Consider the following 23,983-nt stretch of genomic DNA (forward strand, 5'->3'; position numbering starts at 1 on the left):
AGGGCCGCTTTCCGCTTACTTTAGACGAAGGTTTACCTACAAATTTAAGACATTTCTTTAGGTATTAAGTGAAGAATTTAGGTTGTTTTCATTACACATATATTTAGTAGTGCCGTATCTACTCTATCTTTCATTTCCTTTCAAAACGCGTAAAGTCCGTATCGCGCATACACGATCTTAGGCCTAATTTTTCGGGTGTACAAGTTTTGATTTTTAACGTTAGTTTAATTGCATTACATTACTATATTAATAGTATACAACTATATTAGTGTTCCACATAACTTAAGTGACTTTTGTGATCTGTAGTTAATAGAATATTACTGTTATTGCCTAGATAAATTTTGTAAAAAATATTGTAAACAACCATGAACGATAAGTGTTTGAGCTGCCGTAGGAAAGTCAGTTCTGCGGTTCTGTGCAGCTGTTGTGGCAGATGGTTACTTTGGGGTGAATATAGTGGCATGGGAATCGGGGAAGTAAATGGGTCTCTTCCATGGTATTGCAGATTATGTTCAATGGATAGGAAAACAGCGGAACAGGAAGCGAAGGTTAGAGCCCTTCAGGCTGAACTGGTTAGTGCTAGGGAGGAACTGACGAGGTTAAGGGGGGAGAAGGGTGAAGGCAGGTGGGAAGTGGTAGCAAGGAACAGGGGCCACAGGAATAGAACAGTATCTGACAGTTTCATCGTTGGCACAAACAATAATTTGTCTTGCTACCTCAGTCAACTAAGGAAGAGGATCAAGTAAATGTAAGTGCAGTCAGCACTCAACAGACTTTCGCAAGGAAACCAACTGTTGCAAAAAAAGTAGAAAATAGGAGAAAAGTTCTGTTGTTAGGTAGTAGCCATGGAAGAGGTGTGCGCCAGATCTTACAGGAAAAATTAGGTGACAGGTACCAGATCACAAGTATTTTCAAGCCCATTGCGTGTCTTATCCAAGTGATAGACGATGTAGGATCACTGTGCAAGGGTTTTACAAAGCAGGATCATATTGTGGTAGTGGGTGGAGAGGGAAACAGTATTGATAGGTATCATGGCTACAATATTGAGTGTAAACTGGTAAAAATAGCATCTGCAGCGAACCATACAAATGTTGGCTTGGTTCCTGCTTTCATGCGGTATGACTGGCCCCAATTGAACAGCTGTGTCAGGAGGGTCAATATGGAGCTAGATCAGCTGCTTCGGGCGGCTACTTTGTCAGGCATAGGTTTGGTTCTTGTTGATGGTATTGGTAGGTGGGACTTCATAAGACATGGCCTGCATCTCAATAGGAAAGTGAAGGGTAAACTCGTGGGAACACTTTTTTAGGCTTAGATCAGTGTCCAATCATCATACGATTGAAATTAATCTTCTGAGAAGTTCAGACAGGCAGGTACTAGAGATGCGAAAATATCACAAGCTTCTCATAACAATACAGTGAAACATAATGTTAGTATGTCACAAGAGTCATATAAAAGCACAGTGAAAAATAATGTTAATATATTGCATCAGAATATCAGGGGATTAAAAAACAAAGCTTCTTGTTTGTTTAGAACATTTAGAAACTGAGGGTGGGATAGATGTACTATGTCTGTCTGAACATCATACAGTCACAGGTACAGAAATGGTAAAAGGAGGTGGATATAAGCTTTCAGCACATGTAAGCAGAGACACTATGGAGAGAGCAGGACTTGACACAATGTTAAAGTCAGTCATAGCGGGAAACACTTGGAAACTAAAAAATTTTGCGTATAGCAACATATAGAAGCATGTGCATGTGATCTTAAACTAAATAATGACACTTTTGTAATTGTAGCCGTTTATAGGTCCCCACTAGAAAACTTGGATTCTTTATTGTGCTATCTGTCAGACAAAGGAAAGGAAATGATTGTTTGTGGGATTTCAGCGTAGATTTTCTGAAAGAGTACGATAGAAAGCTTGACCTAGAAGTATTAGTTGGTTCTTTCAATTTGACATTAGTTATTGATTTTCCTACTCAGGTTGTACAGGAAAGCAGCACACTGATAGGTAACGTTTTCACAGACCAAGATAAATTTAATCGAATAAAAACTTTTCCTGTTAAGAATGGTCTGGCTGATCATGATGCAGAGCTAGTTACAGTATATGATATAGCTCCATACAGTAATGCAAAACTGTCCTCCAAAATAGTGCATTCAATTAACGATTTACCAATTCAAAATTTTAGAGAAAGCTTGCAACAGTTAGATTGGGATGTGGTGTACAGGGAACATAATGCTAATTTAAAATTTAACCTATTTCGTGATATCTTTGTGAGTATATTTGAAAACAGTTTCCTTAAGAAAATAGTGAAATATAATTGTTAGAAACCATACAAAAAGTCATGGCTTACGAAAGGGATAAAAATATCTTGGAGACAGAAAAGGGAAATGTATCTTACAGCTAGGGGGAGTAATGATCCCAAAACAGTGAAACATTATAAAAACTACTGCATTGTATTAAGAAAAGTTATTCAAAAGTCCACAAGTATGTGCATTATGTCTGAGATTAGCACGTCTGGTAATAAAATTAAAACAATTTGGAATATTGTGAAAAGGGAAACAGTGCAGCTGAGAGCACAGGAAGACTGTATTTCTATCAAACACAATGAAAAGTTCGTTAACAAGAAGTCAGAAGTAAAAAACATTTTCAATAATCATTTTTAAGTGTCGTAGAGAAAATAGGATCCAGCTATTCATTAGAAAATGCAAGGCCATATATGGAAGAGGCAGTACCTATGCAATGTGATAAAATGGACATTCAACCCACCTCTCCTAGTGAAATTAGGAAAATAAGAAATTCACTCAAAAGTAAAAGCTCACATGGAATTGATGGCATTTCCAACAGAGAACTACAAGCTTGTTCCCAACAAATAGCTAGGATTCTCAGCCACATATGTAGTAGCTCACTGTAACAGGGCATTTTTCCAGACAGACTGAAATAGGCTATTGTTAAACCATTGCATAAAAAGCGGATAGATCAGACGCTAACAACTACCGCCCAATCTCGCTTCTGACAGCTTTTCCAAAATTCTTGAAAAAGTAATGTATTCAAGGGTAGCATCACATGTTTGTAAAAATAAAGTACTAACAAAATGTCAATATGGTTTTCAGAAAGGATTTTCAACAGAAAATGCTATATATGCTTTCACTGATCAAATATTAAATGCATTGAATAACCAAACATCACCCATTGGGATATTTTGTGATCTCTCAAAGGCTTTTGACTGAATGAATCATGAAATTCTTCTAGATAAACTTGAGTATTGTGGTATGAGTGGGACAGTGCACAAATGGTTTAATTCATACTTAACTGGAAGAATGCAGAAGGTTGAAATTAACAGTACAGATAGCCTGCAAAAACCAGCAGAGTCCTCTAACTGGGGAGGTATCAAGAATGGTGTCCCACAAGCTTCAGTCTTTGGTCCCTTATTGTTCTTAATATATATTAACGACTTGCCACTCTATATTTACGAAGATGCAAAGCTAGTACTTTTTGCTGATGATACAAGTACAGTAATCACACCAAATAAGCAAAAATCAGCGGAGGAAATTACAAATAATGTCTTTCAGAAAATTATTAAGTGATTCTCTGCAAATGGACCCTCACTAAATTTGGAGAAAAATCAGTTTCTGCAATTCTGTACAGTAAATGGCATAACACCATTGATAAATGTAGACTATGAACGGAAGTCTGTTACTAAGCAGAATACTCAAAAATTCAGGGTGTGTGCATTGATGAGAAATTGAATTGGAAGAAACACAGCGATGATCTGCTAAAACGGTTGGGTTCAGCAACTTATGCTAGTAGGGTTATTGCAAATTTTGGTGATAAACATATCAGTAAATTAGCCGACTATGACTATTTTCATTCACTGTTTTCATATGGCATCATATTTTGGGGCAATTCGTCATTAAGAGAGAAGGTATTCATTGCACAAAAGCGTGTAATCAGAATAATAGCTGGAGCCCACCCAAGATCACCTTGCAGACATTTATTTAAGGAACTCGGGATATTCACAGTACCTTCGCAATACATTTATTCACTTATGAAATTTGTCGTTAATAACCGGTCCCAATTCAAAAATAACAGCGAATTGCATAGCTACAACACTAGAAGAAAGGATGATATTCACTATTCTGGATTAAATCTCACTTTGACACAGAAAGGGGTGAATTATGCTGCCACAAACATCTTTGGTCATTTGCCAAATAGTATTAAAAGTCTGACAGATAACCAACCAACATTTAAAAACAAATTAAAAGAATTTCTGAATGACATCTCCTCCTACTCAATAGATGAATTCTTACATATGAAGGAGTAACTGTAAAAATATTAATTAATTCATTAATTATTTTGTGTAAAGAAAACTTATGTTAAGTGACTCGTTCCACATCATTATGAAATGTCATATTCATGATCTATGTAACAAGGATTAATGTATGCATGTAGATACACTATGTATTCGGACACCAACAAAAACATACGTTTTTCATATTAGGTGCATTGTGTTGCCACCTACTGCCAGGTACTCCATATCAGCGACCTCAGTATTCATTAGACATCGTGAGAGAGCAGAGTGGGCGCTCTACGGAACTCACAGACTTCGAACGTGGTCAGGTGAGTGGGTGTCACTTGTATCATACGTCGGTACACGAGATTTACACACTCCTAAACATCCCTAGGTCCACTGTTTCCCATGTGATGGTGAAGTGGAAACGTGAAAGGACACGTATAGCACAAAAGCGTACAGACTGATCCCGTCTGCTGACTGACAGAGACCGCCGACAGTTGAGAGGGGCGTATTGTGTAATAGGCAGACATCTATCCACACCACCACACAGGAATTCCAAATTCCATCAGGATCCACTGCAAGTATAGTGATAGTTAGGCGGGAGGAGAGAAAACCTGGATTTCAAGGTCGAGCGGCTGCTCATAAGCCACACATCACGCTGGTAAATGCCAAATGACGCCCCGGTTGGTGTAAGGAGCGTAAACATTGGACGATTGAACAGTGGGAAAACGTTGTGTGGAGTAACGAATCACGGTACACAATGTGGCGATCCGACGATAGGGTGTGGGCATGGCGAATGCCCGGTGAACGTCATCTGCCAGCGTGTGTAGTGCTAACAGTAAAATTCGGAGGTGGTTGTGTTGTGGTGTGGTCGTGTTCTTCATGGAGGAGGCTTGCATCCTTGTTGTTTTGCGTGTCACTACCACAGCACAGGCCAACATTGATGTTTTAAGCACCTTCTTGCTTCCCACTGTTGAATAGCAATTCGGAGATGACAATTGTATCTTTCAACACGATCTAGCACCTGTTCATAATGTACGGCCTGTGGCGGAGTGGTTAAACGACAATAACATCCCTGTAATGGACTGGCCTGCACAGAATCCTAACCTGAATTCTCTAGAACACCTTCGGGGTGTTTTGGAATGCCGACTTCGTGCCAGGCCTCACCTCACCTCAGCGCAGCACTCCGTGAAGAATGGGCTGCCATTCCCCAAGAAACCTTCTAGCACCTGATTGAACGTATGCTTGCGAGAGTGGAAGCTGTCATCATGGCTAAGGGTGGGCCAACACCATGCTGAATTCCAGCATTACCGATGAAGGGTGCCACGAACTTGTAAGTCATTTTCAGCCAGGTGTCCGGATACCTTTGATCACACAGTGTATCGGAAATTACAATCGCTCTCCACGCAGATTAATCTTTTGTAGTCACGTGAAGTACATATATGATCGGTCTACAGTTTTAGGCTGAGTTCGCGAAACCTGGCATATTGTGCAGGCATATTGTCTTCTCCTGAGACAGAATGACGGAAGAACTCTTGAAATTACATTTGGTGTTCTCTATACATGAGACTGAAAGATAATAACAATGCATGTCTTTATGTATCTACATCTACATGAGTGCTCTTTAATCCACATTGAAGTGTTTGGGAAGGGTTCATACCTACCTACCTACCTAGCTACCACGTGATTATAAATAAATATCAGCTACTCGAGGAGGTCCAGTGTGGGCTGTAATCATCGTATGGCAGCGAAACTTGGTAGATACGCTAATGTGTTAATGCGGAACCAGTTTACGCTGGAAAAAATTAGTTCTAATTTCGGCCACCACGTGCAAATCTGGCGCTTTACAGCATCTCGTCGACGTCTCCGGTGCTCGTCTTCAACAACTTGCGTAAGTGGCGGTTAGTAAAAAAGCAACAGTACGCCTTTCTCTCTTGTTTGACCTCTTCTGTCCACGTCCCTTTCCTAATCCATTACACGTCGAAACATTTCTATACGCATTTCTTGCATCCACAGCGCCAGGTTTCCACCTTGTGCTCAAAATTAGAACTAATTTTTTCCAGCGCAAATGAATTCCGCATTAATGCATTAGAATAACTACCAAGTTTCGCAGACATACGATAATTACGGTCCACAATAGACCTCTGTGGGTAACTGCATTTTAATTGTAACCATCCGGTATTTCTCTAACATTGCACTCTCGAAGTACGTGGAAAAAATGAATGGCTAAATCGTTCCGTGCAAGCTCTAGTTATTTTATTATGATGGTCATTTCTCCCTATAGAGGTGTGAGTCACCAAAATGTTTTGGCTTTCGGAGAAGAACGTTGGTGATGAAAATTACGCGGAAAGATCTCGCTGCAACGATAAACGCCTTTGTTTTAGTAATTGCCATCCCAGTCTGCCTATCATATCCGTGACACTCCTTCCACTATTTCACAATAATGCACTACGATCTGCCCCATCACGAACCACCGTCAATCTTGTGTGTTAAGGTTTCTATAGAGCGCACCACAAGAGAGCAGACAAGCGTAACGCAGGCAGTCTCTGTAGTAGATTTGTTACATATTCTAAGCGCTCTGCCAATAAAACGCAGTCTGGTTTTCTTTCACCACAATATTGTTATATGATGATTCCAATTTAAGCTGTTCATAACTGTAGTTCGTAGGTATTACGTTGAATCGACAACCTTTAAATTTGTGTGGTTTATTGTGTAACCAAAATTTGACGGATTTTTTAGTTCTCACGTGAAGGATCTCACTTTTTATTGTTCAGGGTCACTTGACATTTTTCACACCAAGTGCATATCTTGTCTATAGCATATTGTAATTTGCTTTGGACCTTCGATAACTTTACTAGACGTAAACACAGCGCCACCCGTGGACAGTCGGACAAGAATGACATCAACCATTTGTCCTTAGAATGTTTCTCATTGCTCCTTACCGTATTTCACTCATCTATGCACCCAGTCATACTTATGTCAGACTCTATCAACAATTATTAAGTTTCATCGTCAGTTTTTACGCTCTCCTTACTCCTATTATTGGCAAAATTACTGTTATACATCAGTCACAATTTCTACCACTTCCACTAAGGAAGGACAACGAGGTAAAGCACTCTTTACTTACTATTTTTTGATAAAACAACTGTTAAATACTTTCGTGCTGTTGTATTATCTGACACCATTCGAGATTTATATCTTTATCTTTCAATTTAACATATATTGTGACACGGGGCTCCAGTGCGCCATCTTCTCTGTCTGGGAGCTTTCAATGACGGCAACGGCAGTCAAAGCGCAGGGTCACTATCTGCTTTCAGAGAGTTACCAATAGAATGTAGCTGTTTTTCTTCAGATTTTTCAAGAGCGAAATCTCGAAATAGCACATATCACAGTGTCAACACGCCGTTTTAGTTTCATGGCACACTATTTCGAGATTAAATTAATGAAAACATAAGTAAATCTACTACATTTCAGAAACAAAATCGCCTCTTATAACCATACATGTGAATTTCGTTTCGTTTGAAGAAAATAATCAGAAACTCCCACTAAAGACGTTCTTTCTCGGGGACGTAGAGTTACGAGCAATGGTCATTCGAAGATGAAGGTATATGTCTTCAAAGTGAGTCATAAACGTCAGTTACTATAAAAATTATTGGTAGCTGTTTTCATCTGAAGCGGTAAGTATCTTACGCTCTAGTGCTCCACTAATGAAACTGATCGAAACTGCAACCGAACTTTCGTAAGAGATCTAGAATATTTAGTCTACGCACTTAAGGAGCAAGCAGTGACGGAATTTTATATATAGTACGAATCAAAACACACGCAACCCTTGTGAAATATTCTACAATTTTTATTATTCATTTAACAAACCGGCTTTCGGCTGTCGTGAAACAAACAATAAATATAGTAGAATATTACACGAGTGTTGTGTGTGTTTTCATTCATAACGTATAAAACATTCTACCAAGAACCGACCGAACAGTCTGTTAATGAATCCAAGTCCGCTGCTTCAGTTGTATTTCTTTATTTCGATCTACTTATTTCGGCTACAGTTGCCATTGTCGAGGCAGCTGCGAATAATACATAGAATTTCATCTTTAGTTGCTTTAAATTACGAGGCCCCTGCGGGGCCAGAAGGACGTCGAAGTGACAGAATTGTACGGGTGAACAGAAATAGTCGACGATAATTTATCTACACTGACAGGCTTTCAAACCTTTAATCCAGGAATGAATAACAAAGTAAAACATTCGTATATCCGCTAAAGGAGCAATCGTTTTGAGAGGCACAAGCTTCGACACTTTACACAAATTAAATTAATTCTTCTTTCTGAAATACACGCACGCACACTGTTACGGGTATTCCACTGAAAAGCTACGTCGGAGAACAAAGCGCTCGGTGTAGGGGAAGGGGTGCTGTGCCGTAGTCAGCTGGTCGAGTCGTGCGTCGAGACGCGAACTCACCGAGGAGCAGCAGCAGAGCGCATGCGCGCGCGCAGTCGGCGACCTGCATGTTGCGGCGGCGGCGGCAGACTGGCGCGCCAGCTCGCGCCGCGCCGCAGCTCCGAGCTGACCCCCTTCGGGCCGCCGCTCCGGCCAATCGCCTAACGGGAACCGCGAGTTTCTAAACCACTGACCTTGACACATCTTCCTTCTTGCAGCATCTACCCCATTTTTCGTGGCCCACACACGCCCTTTTTCCTTTTAATTATTATCCTTCTCTCCGGCCAGTTTCTGGAAGCACTAAAACAGACACTACGGTATGTGGTTGACGGGTAAAATTCGGCCGAGGAGCTGTGCGGTCGCCTAGATTTTAAGAGGTCCAGTTTGTTTACGATAGTGTAGACAGTTCTGCTGCCTGCTTTTCTCTCAGCTCTCTGAAGAAACTGAAGTTGTGCGTGTACACAGAATATCCGACACGAGACTTCCTAGGAAACAGTGCTCAGCACGTAGTTATTAAAGGAAAGGGATAATCGTAAACGAAGATAACGATGGCGTACATCGACGTGATGTGATAGGATCGGAATTGTTTACGATATACATTGTACAGTTTGCGCAGGTAGTGCTGGACAGCTTTCATATACCTTGTACTTATTATTTTGTTTAGATTATCGATTTCGGTCAAATTCACCCAATGTTGGGGCTATCTACATTGATGGAGAACTATACATAAAGTGCGTGCCCAAAAAAGTTCCGAGATTGGATTTATATTTAAAAAAATGGTGCTTTTAATGCAACTGGATTCACCCTCGCCCCCCTCCCCCAAGGTTCTGAACAACGTATAGAACACCCACACAACCGTGTAAAACAATCAGACTCGTCCATCTTTGGGATGTCGTTAGGGGAAGGTTGCTATCGATGGGCCGGCTCGATTTCTCTACCGATATTGACAATAGGCGCATACTGCCGACCATTAAGTGTATCCCTTGTTGCCAAATATTCGTCATCATAGTGGTGCGTTGGTCCATCTAGACATAAAGTAACAGTGAAAAAACGTAGGATTTGCACTATTTTCTTCTAATTGACTAATATTAATGAGTGAAAGGTCGTAGTGTTAAGGCTCTGAGCACTACGGGACTTAACATCTATGGTCATCAGTCCCCTAGAACAACTTAGAACTACTTAAACCTAACTAACCTAAGGACATCACACAACACCCAGTCATCACGAGGCAGAGAAAATCCCTGACCCCGCCGGGAATCGAACCCGGGAACCCGGGCGTGGGAAGCGAGAACGCTACCGCACGACCACGAGATGCGTACGTAGTGTTAAGGTAATAGTGATTAAATTTCTGCAGCTATCATTGGAAAGTACGAGCGATTCACACCATTTTGTCATATTCACAATATAAAGTTACATACTGTGGACGGATACTAGGTGTTGTTAAGCGACGCAGTGCGAGTTGTCACGAATAAGTCACCTCGAATTTTGTCTATCTTAGGCCTATGAACAAAATGAAACCTTCGACGGCAACGTTTCTACTTGTAGCATCCTTGCTGTCAAATACATGTTATGCGATTTCAGATGCCAAGGAAAAAAAATCCTAAAAATAATAAATATGAAATTTATTGTTACTTATTTAGATGTGTATAGTATTTAAGAGCTATTACACTAGAGCCCCTTCACGGAAACTTCCTGGACCAATGAGGGAAAGAAATCCCCTTGACTGGATCGTGACACATGTTTTTGGTTTTCAAATATTTCATTAAAAATGAATATTTATGACTTCTGCGTCTCCTACAGTGAAAGGCAAAAAATAATGTTTAAGTTACTCTGAAAATAAAATACTTATTAGAACATTCGAGGATTTTATTACACTTTTCCTTTAGATGGCCCATAGATAGCAGCCTTCCCCTAAATTCTCGCGTCACATTGGCTCGAATGTTGGCGGCGTCTTCAAAGTGTTGACCCTTCATGTGAAATTATGCACTTTTCTTTTTTTGGTAGGTTCGCATTGATAACGCGACGTCTCGCCATCGGTGATGATTTTTTCCAGAAAATAATTGCCCGCATTTCAATCGAGTCGCGGCAGGCTTCCAAGTCGCTGTTTCTATCCGGTAATCAAGGTGTGTGGGACAAACTATGCACATTCTTCTCCCTTTTTCTAAACATATCGGAGAATGTCTCGAACACCTGGTTGGGAGATGTTGCTCCATTACGATTTGTTACACAACAGCGTTGACACGCTACAGCCGCAAGTCCACTTCATAACAGAGCACGTTCTCAACCGACTAGTCGAATGCATAGTTGTTGTTTACAATTGACAGTTGATGCTGCCAGAGTAGTTGCTGCTCCGGCGCCGCTTATGCGCCAGGAAAGATAGTAGTCTCGGAACTAACTGTACTTAGTGCGTCATAAAACATTTTTCATTCATATATTATACACGCACAATGCACAGTGCCACACCGTTATACTAAGAATATAATTTCTAAACCTGTTCAATAGTGTACTCCACCAATGAAATAACTAATCATTCTGAAAAGCTATTTCTTCTGCATAAAAGAAGATAGAAACTTGGGAAAAATTTTAGCTTCCGCACTGAAATTAAATTTTTAGCATAGTACCAGTTATTATTTGCTGGTAAGGGTCTCCCTTGTGTACCTATCTTGCTCACTCGTTCATTACGCAATGTGTGTCCGGTCGAGGTGGTGACAACACAGTAATTAAAGGGTTCATTGAACATTTGTGAAAGATATACGAAAATTTTGATCCTGAACATAAATGAAAACGTACCCAAAGGTTGAATGTGATGGCATGTAAAAGTTATACCCTTGTAAAATCGGAAGGTTCTTCAGAAAATTTAATCTTAACGGTCCTGTACTATTACAAGCAACCCGGATTTTCTATCTTGCTTCATGTAGAAGATATATTCTTGTGATATCGGATGAGTAGTTTTGAAACACCCGATATAAAAATGACCTGGCGGATTACGTCTATACCGCTATTAGGCTGTTCACATAGTTAGAAACTTGTTACGAAATATAGATGGATTTTCGGATAATAAGCAATGATAACCACCTGCCTCTTAACATAAACAAACGTAACGTAATGCGCCTAAATAGACGAAATGGTTGAGTATCTCTTGTTAACGTTGTAAGAGCTCTGCCACTTGACTGAGTCACAACATTTATGTGGCTCAAGGCGATCAACACGTAAATGTAACTATGGGGAAGTCAAGTGTTAGATTTATTGGAAGTTCTAGATTTATTGGAAGGATCCTCGGGAAGTGTAATTTACCTGTGAAGGAGGTCGTACACTCTGAGGTGACTAAAGTCGTGAGATACCTCCTAATATCATGTCGTATCGCCTTTTGCCCGATGTAGTGCAGCATCTTGAACCCAAAAAGTGCTGGAAGTCCACTGCAGAAATAATGAGCCACGCTGCCTCTACAGGGTGACTTTTTCTCACCGTGTACAAACACTAGGGATTCATCGATAAGAGGATACGAAACAAAAGAAGGTCTAAGGAACTTGTGTCCGGAAATGCATGGTTTCCATGCTTGAGACCATTTATTCAGTTATACTCTGTTACAGAGACTGCGGTGTAATACGCGCTGTACCATGCAACTACGTTGTAGTATGGATGGTTTCCTCCTTGAGAGTGGTACTATTGCTCATACGTTATGTCCTATCAATTGGTAATGTTGCGTCCCATTCACTTCTCTTTCTGTCTCGTCTTGTAGTGGATATGATACAGCGTTGTACAGAATGGTTCCGTATCCGAGTCAACAGCTTGTCGACATGGTGTTTCCTTATGGAAACGCTAATGGCAACGGGCGGCGGCAGCAACGTTGCATCAGGAGACCTATCCCCGCTGACAATAACCACAGCATTCAATTTTTAAAACAATATTTCACCGTTTGCTTGAGACGGGGTCGTTCAGGAAGCAGGAAATCATGAAGGACATACCTTAAATGTTCGGACGCCAGACTTCGAGGAAAATACGATTAACACTGTGGAAGGCGATCCCCGCATCGGTGCCAGGCAGTTGGCCGACCAGTCCAGGATAAGCCACTCGACCGTGTGGAACATTCTCCGTGACAATTTTTACTACCCGTATCACTTACAGCGTGTGCAGGGCTTACTAGCGACAGACTTTCCGCATCGGGGGCAGCTTTGTCCCTGGTTTCTTCAGCAGGCAGCCACTTTTCCGGGATTTGTGTCATCCATCCCATTCACAGATGAGGCCACCTTTATGCGGTGTGGTATCTTCAACTTTCATAACAGTCATCAGTGGGATAGTATGCAGAACCCCCATAGTACGGTGACAGCGAATCATCAGTATCGGTGCAGCCGGAATGCGTGGGCCGGGATAATTGTCTACCGTACTTTGGGACCAGTCTTCCTGCCACGTCACCTAATAGGCCGGAACTATCGGCGTTTCTTTCAGGTGATTTTGCTTCCGCTGCTGGAAGAAGTGCCAGTGATTATTCGAAGGGTTATGTGGCTGCTACATGATGGTGCTCCAGACTTCGCCATTGACGTCCTGATTCCAACCCGTGTGATTTCTGGTTATGGGGCCATCTCAAATGTATGTGTATGCAGAGCCTATTCCAGGTGTGGAGACACTGGAGCAACGTATTCGTGCTTCCTTTGACACTGTTCGGATGCAGCCTGGCCAATGTGAATGTGTGAGACAGAACATGCTACGGCTCTTACACGCATGCATTGGGGCACACAGAAACCATTTTCAGCACGTTATGTAACTGAGGCTGCATGGTACAGAGAGTATTGGACCGCAGTCTCTGTAACAATGTATGACTGAATAAGTGGTCGCTACCATGGAAACAAAGTTCATTAGATCTTTCTTGTTCTGTATCCTCTTATCGATCAGTCCCTAAAGTTTGTACATGGTGGAAAATGTCACTGTGTTTAGCTGTCCAAATAGCGAAAGTGTTGCCGGTGCAGGGTTCTGTACACAAACTGATCTCGCGATTATGTCCCATAAATGTTAGATGGGATTCATATTCGCTCGAACTGTCCAGAATGTTCTTCAGACCACTAACTAACAAATGTAGCCCTGTGATATGGTGCTTTGTCACCCGTAAAAATTCCATCATTGTTTGGGAACACAGAAGTCCACGAATGGCTGAATATGGTCTGCAAGTAGCGAAACGTAACCATTTCCAGTCAATTATCGGTTCAGTTGGCCCAGAGGACACAGTCCATTCCATGTAAACGCAGCCTACACCTTGGGTCCTCGGCTTCGTGGGGTCTGCGCCACACTCGAACGCTACCGGCAGCTCTTTCCAACTGAAATCTGGACTCTTCTGCCCAGGCTAAGGTTTGACAGTCGTCTAGGACCCAACCCATATGGTCACGAACCAAGGAGAGGCGCGGCAGACGAAGTCGTGCTTTTAGCAATGGCACTCGCGTCGGTCGTATGCTTCCACAGCCAATTAAAGACAAATTTCGCCGCACTGTCCTAAAGCATACGATCGCCGTACGTGCCACATTGATTTCTGCAGCTATTTCAGGTAGCGTCGATTGTCTGCTAGCACTGACAACTCTACGCAAACGCCGCTGCTCTCGGTCGTTAACTGAAGGTCGTCGGCTACTGCGTTATCCGTAGTGAGAGGTAATGCCTGAAATTTGATATTCTTGGCACACTTTTGAAACTACAGATCTCGGAATATTGAATTTCCTAACGATTTCCGAAATGTAATATCCCATACGTCTAGCACCAAGTGCCATTCCGCGTTCAAAGTCTGTTAACTCCGGTCGTGCGGCCATAACCACGTGAGAATACTTAACTTTGCAATCACACAGATGAGTCGCAAGTGAAGGGCGACATACGAAATAATTTTCTTCAGTAAAGACAATCCTAAGTCGCCGCTATACAAGTCACTAGTCTCGGAGCTACTATAGAACTCGGGCGTCGCCCGTCGGTCGCGGCGCTTATGTCCTCTTCACATAGGGGCCGCTGCTGTCGCGTTGTCGGTCTGAATGGGGGTCGGCCTAGTGTGCGATTGGCTGACGTCTTATCACAGCCTTCTCTTCTCCATCGTTCCCGACTGGCGTGCCGGCGCTCGGCTTGACGCCATAACACCTCGTGTACGCGATATTGCCGCCATCTGTATATGTTCATATCACTATCCCACAACTTTTCTCATCTCAGTGACTAAGACACTGTTTCCACCAGTTACTGAGTAATGTTTGTTAGTCAGTGATACTTGCCTAACAGATGAGACAGAAAACACTGAAAGAAGAGCTGATACTGAGTCAGTAATTTATGCATTTACTGAGCACATAAATAATCTTAGTACGCTGTCTTACAATAAAAAATATTGAGGAACCCAAATGGCTTAGTCGAATATTATTGAGTAATGTTTGTTAGTCAGGGATTCTTGCCTTGCTGGATTAACAAGTGAGCCAGAAAACATTCAAAGAAGAGCTTATACTGAGTCAGCAATTTATGCATTTACTGAGAACATAAATAACCTTAATAACTGTCTTACAAAAAAAATATTGAGGAACCCAAATGACTCGGTCGAATATTAATGTAACTTTGTACACGTGCGCACCATCAGAGGGTACGTAAATGAATGCAGTTCTGCGACTTGGGAAACGGCTACCAGAGTGTATTAGTCTCGGTCGCGTGTAGTGTTGTTACCAGGCCTCGTGTGGAATATAAATGGCGTGAACAGCGTCAGATTTTGACTGTTCACTGTGAAGGACACGCCGATGCCGCGTACTCGTGTAATGTAGCGTTAGCAGCAGCTGACACCACCGTTCGAATGTGACAATGACCTGAGCGCAGGCATACTCGTCAACAAGGTTCCGCTCGAACACGTCTGACCACCACAAGAGAGTATCGGCGTATTGTGTGCCGACCACACTGAAACCCCTTCACATCTGCGCCCGTCATCCGAGAACGAGTAATTGAGTCTTCACAACATTCTGCGTCATCCCATCATCCGAGAACGAGTAATTGAGTCTCTACAAGATTCTGCGTCATCCCGCAACATTGGTCGGAGACTAGCAGTCGCTGAACTAAAGACCTATAGTCCCACGCGTAGGTTGCCATTAACACCACAACATAAACGGCTGCGTTTTGGAGTGGTGCCTCGACTGGGAAGCATTGAGTGCTGACAATTCGCGCCCCATTGCGTTCAGCGACGGATCACGGTTCTGCACCACTCCGGATGAGCATTGCCGGTGACTACGACGGCGAATCGGAAAGAGGCCCCATTCTTCCAATATTCTGGAGAGGGAGAGGCCCAGCACTGTTACTCTTGGCGTCGCGGTGTGGGGAGACATTACGTGTGACTTTAGTTCACGGAACGGCGCGTCACGCACATCCTACGTACTCGTGCGTTACCTCTTATGCGACTGTACAATTCATCAACAGGACAATGCTCGTCCGCAAATGATGCATGTCTCTACGATATATCTGCGTGTTGTTGAGATTTTCCCGTAGCCAGCATGATCGCCAGATCTGTCCCCAATAGCACATGTGTAAGACCAGGTCGGACGTCAACTCCGTCCCGGCTCTCCCTACCGAATCAGTGCATGCAGACAAGCTACACGGAGTTCAACATCGTACTGATAAGTGGGCTCATGCTGCTAATTTATTTGCAAATGTGATTTGATTTTGTAGTCAGTGCAGTGTCATCAAATAGCCTCTTAACCCCTGGAGCTCATTTCGCTTGCTCCTTCCCTTATGGGTGCTTCACTCTTTTTGTCAGGCAGTGTTTTCCATTGGAGAAGTTACGTTTTTATGAAATATAACTGGGAGTTCCTTCTGACAGACTTCAAATGCATTTTTCTCTTATGTTTCAGAAGATATCTGCAATTTCATTTCTGCAACGTGTAGCTGACGTGAGCCCAAACCGTAGCTACTCATCACGTCTTTCATGCGACGTCCGATGACGAATGTAAGCGTCTGTTTTAATCACGGTACAAAGTGACTTTTTAAAGTATTCTTCTAAGATCTCATTCGATAGGACAATTGCAAATTTGCCTTGTGTGATTTTCAAAAAATGGTTCAAATGGCTCTGAGCACTATGGGACTCAACTGCTGAGGTCATTAGTCCCCTAGAACTTAGAACTAGTTAAACCTAACTAACCTAAGGACATCACAAACATCCATGCCCGAGGCAGGATTCGAACCTGCGACCGTAGCGGTCTTGCGGTTCCAGACTGCAGCGCCTTTAACCGCACGGCCACTTCGGCCGGCGTGTGATTTTCGTTTTATATATATATGTATTAAGGGGATGGGGGGGGGGTAGGTAGTCAAACAGGTCATACACATTTCACCAATAAATTCATAAAACTCTGTCAGCACAATGTGCAAAGGGACGCTACATCATTTGCATGGGGAGAAACTTCAATGGCAGTTCCGCAGCTTTCGGTTATTGGGCCACTACTGTTCTTGCTTCATGTTCATGATCTGTGGTTTTATTTGAATCAGAAGGCAAAATTAGTCCTGTTGCAGATGATACAAGTCTTTTGTGTAACAGCGAAAATAAGCACAACATAGAAATAGCAAATGATATATTTCTGAATGTTACTTAATGGTTTTGCCCAAATGGACAAGTTATAAACCTTGAAAAAACACAAATTATCCTGCTTTCTATTGTCAAAAGTATCCCACTTTCTGTTAACCTAGTATACCAACAAGAAATAATGAACGGAGTAGAAAATTATAAGTTCTTAGGTGTGGATATTCGTGAAATCTTAAAGTGGGAAAAAGCATACAGCAGAACTCCTAAAATGAATAGGTACAATTACTTTCCCTAAAAGAAAACTACCAGCTTTGGAGATTTGTCATTTATGCAGACATGATGCTTGATGCAACTGGGTATTAGTGAGTAAAGAACCAAAAATTAATTGTTGCAAAATAAGCAAATGATTATTAGCCCTGAAGAGCAAGAGGTGTCAGAAATCTGTCACATCTGCAAGGAATGTTTTAAGCAGACGGATGTGAAAAATATAGATCATTTTATTTTACAGGTAGATTTCGTTCAGCTGTACATGATAGATGTAATTTAAATTACAGAGGTATTTTTACAGTGTCACTTGCGTCTCACAGTCTAACGAACTGTGATGCAGATTTTATAATTATGAATCTATGCAAATGAGTGGGAAAAATGACTAAAATAAATCCAAACCATGTCTCTGTTTTTGGAAAATATGAAACTTTCACTAAATTTATCTCTGTGGGCGATCACAGAAAACATGAAATTTGTTTTATAGATTCCTTTAACTTTCTGTCATGTTCTCTAAAAATGTGTCTTACGTTTAATTCCTGAGGAGTTGAAAATAAAAAGAGAGAATTCGCCTTGACAGCGAGCAGTTTAATTTGATCCCATTATGTGATCTCATTTGCCTTGGCATTGGATGCATTGTTGAAAACTAACAACGTTAAATTGCAAATTACAGACGTGGAACAATTGCAGTTTCTTGAGTGTGGCATCAGTTGTTATAATGTTCAAAACATGTCAGACGATTCTGACATAGGTCTGCAGCTCGTGGTCTAGTGGCTGGCATCGCTCCCGGGCTCGATTACCGGCCTGCTCAGGGATTGTTTCACACTAGGAGTGCTTGATTGTGTTATCATTATCATTTCACATCATCTTCATCGATGTGCAAGTTGCTGAAGTCGCATCAGATAGAAAGACTTGCACTAAGGAGCCGAACAACCACAAATGGGATCTCTCAGCCAATGAAAGGCCATAGAATCATTTTAGTTCATTTCATTTCTGACATAAGTTACAATGTAGAAATCGATCTTGGATATCCTCAGTGTCATTGTTGTTCAATCATACTACAACTTGTCCAAAAACTCAGGTCTGTCTGTTGCCTTGGCACTGCTTCAGACAGACAACGATGCAACAGATTATCCGAATTTTGTGATGTTGGTTGGTTGGTTGGTTGGTTTGGGGAAGGAGACCAGACAGCGTGGTCATCGGTCTCATCGGATTAGGGAAGGATGGGGAAGGAAGTCGGACGTGCCCTTTCAGAGGAACCATCCCGGCATTTGCCTGGAGTGATTTAGGGAAATCACGGAAAACCTAAATCAGGATGGCCGGACGCGGGATTGAACCGTCGTCCTCCCGAATTTTTGTGATATATTTTTTGTTGGAGACAGCCGCTGTCATGTGCATTTCATGCTCGGCTGCTTCAGATTCTGTAACACTCAACGAGAAAAAAGCATCCTTGAGCTACAGCGAGTAATCAGCTGCCTTTGCGTGCGAAGAAAATGTTGAATTATTGCTAAGATGGTTCAACATCAATAATTTTATATAAGGAATTTCCTCTCTTTGTTATCTGAATTTTTGCTTAGTCTGCGAGTCAATATTTTCACAATATTCAAGCATGTCATAATTTGCAAACTCAACAAAAACAAATGTGCTATTTCTCAGTGTTGCCGATGTCATCAAGACAATACTTGTCAGAGCAAGCAAAATGCTCAATCAGCGAGTTCAGACTTGCTGATGGCCTGCCTGTCAAGTAATTGACGTGTGTGTCATTACACGAAACTGTCATATGCACTGGCGAGAATCATAAACCAAATAACGAAATTTTCAGTGCTTCCTAAATGGTTTATAGAAACATCAAGCGAGTAGCACCAGAAGCCTGTAGCAAAATGCAGTTGACGTCATTTGTTAGTCAAGGTAGCGTATTTTTTATGATATAGGTTAATAAAATAGAGTTCTCGGGTCTACTTTATCGTATTGCCGAGTCTCTGAGTCAATACGTTTTTATGTGGCAACATTATGAAATGGCTTTCTAGTATGTCAAAGTGAAAGCATTCTTGAAAATTAATTTGAAACTATGACTTGCAGAAAATTTGCAGTTTAACACACTTTGAATTTTTTTTTCAGGAATGACATCCTTCCTTTTCTTTTTTACTTCCTCATACAATCTTTTTAATCTTCATTTATAAGCAAACTCTGTTTCATGTCAGTTCTTTGCTGTTAATTATGATTCTCCTTGTGTATATGTGAGATGCAGTCACCGTTCGCAAAATGTGGTTATCAACGTATAACACTGTAGCACACAAAATATCACCTCTGTTCGTAATACCAAAGTGAGTTATCTGAGCTGAGATTGGTTAATCTTGTGACTGTGCCTCCAAATAACAAAAACGGAATGGTAACATAAAGGGCAGTTTCCTAAAGTTTTGCTATAACATAGGGGATACTTCGCTACAGTTTTACTGTAACATGGAGAGCAATTTATTGAAGTTTTGCTGTAAGACGTATCGCAGTTTATTACAGTTTTGTTGTAACATGGCTCACTTTGGTACAAAGAGGGCAATTTTTTACAGTTTTCTTGTAACATTGCTCAGTTTGTTACGTGTAGGGTAATTTATTAGTTTCACTGTAACACGGGGGTAATTTGTTACAATTTCGTTGTAACATATACTATCTGATCAAAAGTGTCCAGACACCTCTATGTACTGTGGAATTGACCACTAGGTGTTATGAGAAGTGCACTCACCAGTACGAAAGAACAGGGGAGTATGGTGTTGTCACTAGAGAAGAAGTAATAGCATAATGGTTGACCAGGAGAGCTGTGTGACGTCAGTGCTAAGAAACGTTTAGGGCGGTGTAAAGAGAGATATCACTGGACTGTGGAAGAGAAATGAGTGGATCATGCTATATCCAGTGGCAATACGATTGAAAACTTTACCTGCCATCATGTTTAGTGTCAACAATGAAGTACAGAGAAGGTGGAATTACCGTCTCGGGGTGTTTTTAATGGTAAGGGATTGGCCCCCTTATGTGCTTAAGAAAATGCTAAGTTCTGAAGCATATGGGCACATTTTACAGCATTCTGTACTGCATACAGTAGAGGAACAGTCTGGAGACGAAGATTGTTTATATCAGCAATGCGCCCTCTCAAAAATGGTAAAAATGGCTCTGAGCACCATGGGACTTAACATCTGAGGTCATCAGTCCCCTAGAATTTAAAGCTACTTAAACTTAACCAACCCAAGGACATCATACACATCAATGCCCGAAGCAGGATTCGAACGTGTGACCGTAGCAGTCGCGCGGTTCCGGACTGAAGCGCCTAGAACCACATGGCCACCGCGGCCGGCAATGCACCCTCTCATAAAGTGGCATTGTGAGTCAATTTTTTACAGACAATAATACAACAGAAATGGACTGGGTTGCCTACAGTCTCGACCTGAACCAAGTGGAATACCTTTGGGAGCAGTTAGAACAATGACTTTGCTCCATACTCCTGTGTCCAACAACTTGAGGAAGAACGGGCTGCCACTCGTCCACAAACTTTCAGACACAACACTGAAGTGAAGGCATTCCCACCAAAATTCAAGTCATAAACGTGAATGGTGGACTCACCCTGTATTAATATCCGCTAATAGATTTCCAGATACCTTTGATCAGATACTGTAGAGCGATTTGTTACACTCTTGCTGTAACAAGGGCCAGTTCATTACAAGCTCGCTGCAAAATAGGTAATTTGTGGCAATTTTGTTGTAACATTGCTGATATATGAGGCACATTTGATACAATATCGTTTTGTTATGCTTACCTGTAACTGAATATAAAAAAGTGATACATGGGCAATTTCATACAATTTTGTTATAAGTTGTGGTGGTATAACAGCCTACATTGAGTTATGATAATTTTTTTATTTTGTATTTTCCTTGTGAAGACAACATGGGAAATTATAAAAACAAAATCAATAGAGGCACAATTCCCAACAGAAACCTATAGCAAAGTGACAAAGCAAGTAATAGCTGGTTCTTCACCGAGTTTGGTAACAAACGTGGAATAAATTGCAGAAAACATTCTTGAACTTCTTACCGCATCAGTTCATTGTAGAATCTCGAGCTTTCGAAGATTATCTCCATCCTGGTCTTCAGGATCAACTGACAATGGCTTCGACAGTGGTGCCACAACTCCGTCCGTAGCCTAAACATTGCAACGAATATCTGTGGCTCTTTTCTGCATCGAAAGTCGCTTCAGTGCACTGCTAAGATTGTCACAGTTAAAGATCTTCTTGCACATTCTTATTTGTACAGCATCTTTAATTACAGATTGCCAGTGTGTAGCAGCATGCGACAAAACTTTTATTTTGTCAAATAGGATTTTATTTTTGTTTATGAGGCCGCGCTCAGCAACTGCAGATTTCTCCAGTTCTCGATTTTTAATATACTGTTGACGTTCTGCACAGCATTTCTGTGGGCTCTGGGTATTGTGCTAGATGTAGCGCCTCAGAAAGAAAGGAATGCAGTTGGTGGCTCATCACGTGAATGTTCAACATTTTCAATTTTCATTTTCTTGGAGAACGTTCACTTCGTATCACATGACCCACAGCCGTTCATTCGGGACACATACTTCAGATGATTGATTTTGGAGTCCAAATGATCCTCGTCAGAAATAGGTTTTGCTCTGTGTACCAGTGTATTTGAAACTACTCTGTTCTGGACTGGCTGGTGAAAACTTTGGGAGAGAAGATATAAATCAGCGTGCATCGGCATGCAGTACACTGAGACGACCATACGACTTTCGTTGTACCAAAACATCTAAAAATGGCAGCCTCTCCTCTTCTCTGTCTCGACAATGAATTGGATGTTTGAATGAATACTGCTCACGTGTTCATAGAAGTGCTCAGGAGTTTCTACGCTGTGTGGCCAGATCATAAATATGTCGTCAATGTATCGATAAAATGAAGATGGACGAAGGGGGGCCACAATTAAACCATATTCCTCAGAATGTGCCGTAACAATGTTGGCCATTTCTGGAGAAAAGCGAGAACCCACAGTCATTCCGTCCATCTTTTCATAAAATTTCCCGCCATACAAGAAGTAGGGGGTCGACGCTGTAGGACCAACTGTATCGTTTGAGGAAGAAAACGTCTGCCAACAACTGTAATGCGCTCTCCACAGGAATTTTTGTAGATAGTGAGACCGCATCCAGGCTGGCTAACATGTCGTATGGGCCAACAATAATCTGTTTAATTTTCTCAATGAACATATGAGACTTTTTGATATGATGTTCACAGCGGCCAACTATCTGAGTCATCAACTTCGTTAAATATTTGGCCAGTCTGTATGTAGGAGTACCCATTGCACCAGCAATTGACCTCAATAGAATAACTCCCTTGTGCACTTTATGTAGTTCTTACAACCTAGGAGCTCATATTCCAAGATTTTTAATGACATCAGCTGGTACACCATAATTCTACAGGAGCTCCACCATTATTCTGCTGTATGACAGAGTTAGGTCCTGTAGGCATTTCTATGTGTTCCCTTCAGTAGGGGAATAAGGCCGATACGACGTCATGGACCCCACCCCTCTACACCCCCTGCCCTCTGGTGTACATGTGGCAATGATACACTTTCGATATCAAATTAATTAATTAAACTCAACAATTAAATACCCTCTCCCCCTTCCACCAACTTCAAAAATGCCAGGAAAATTGCTCAGTCTGTGCTGAGCTGCTGGTGTAGAAGCATATAGGATGCTTCTTTCAGGAATTATTCTGTTGGAAATTGGCGAAAAAGCTCAGTCCCTCCCCTCCCCTCTCCTACTGGAAAAATGGCGGGAAACGCTCAGTCGGTACTGAGCTGTTGGTTTGGAAGAACATGTCTTTATTTCATCATTTTTGGGTGTTTTCCTATTGCAAAATGCTTCCTAAAATTTTTTCTTGTGCATATGATGACGTTGATGTGTGTAGAGTGACAGACCTAGATCACATTTCACATTGCTACTGCCAGTAGCGAAATTGTGACTTCACGAGTGAAAAAACTGGTGGTGACCAAAGGCAGCTCATTGAAGGGGTAGACGATAACAGGACAGCAAACTATCGAGGAAGTGCAGGGGGGTAGCCTCCTACCAATCTACAAGTGAATAGCTGCTACGGTGGATATAAAAATGAATAATAATATTATGACAGTGACCCAATGTCACAGATCTGCATAAAAAACCATAATACCTACCTACAGGAGTCATGGAGCAATAGCATTGGGGAAAGAAACACACTTATGCCTATTTACGAGTCTCAAGTAGCATCGTACCCAACTGAAACGTGAGAAATACATCGTACGATATTTTTTTATGGGCGTTGTTGTTGTTGTTGTTGTGGTCTTCAGTCCTGAGACTGGTTTGATGCAGCTCTCCATGCTACCCTAACCTGTGCAAGTTTCTTCATCTCCCAGTACTTACTGCATCCTACATCCTTCTGAATCTGCTTAGTGTAATCATCTCTCGGTCT

General features: G+C 41.6%; 1 protein-coding gene across 4 annotated transcripts in view; it reads right to left on the reverse strand.

Moving 5' to 3' along the window:
* Positions 1-8,805, reverse strand: part of LOC126249521 (uncharacterized) — a 343,459-nt gene extending 334,654 nt beyond the window's left edge. For 2 of the 4 annotated variants that reach the window (XM_049951175.1, XM_049951174.1), the window contains exon 1: positions 8,751-8,805. In XM_049951175.1, coding sequence (XP_049807132.1) covers positions 8,751-8,799 — 49 coding nt within the window. In that variant the 5' untranslated portion in view covers positions 8,800-8,805. The remainder of the gene's footprint in view (positions 1-8,750) is intronic. The other 2 variants (XM_049951179.1, XM_049951176.1) reach the window with 1 other exon arrangement.
* Positions 8,806-23,983: the final 15,178 nt, after the last annotated feature.

Source organism: Schistocerca nitens, chromosome 3 (assembly GCF_023898315.1).
Source record: "Schistocerca nitens isolate TAMUIC-IGC-003100 chromosome 3, iqSchNite1.1, whole genome shotgun sequence".
In the NCBI taxonomy this organism is placed as follows: Eukaryota; Metazoa; Arthropoda; class Insecta; order Orthoptera; family Acrididae; genus Schistocerca; species Schistocerca nitens.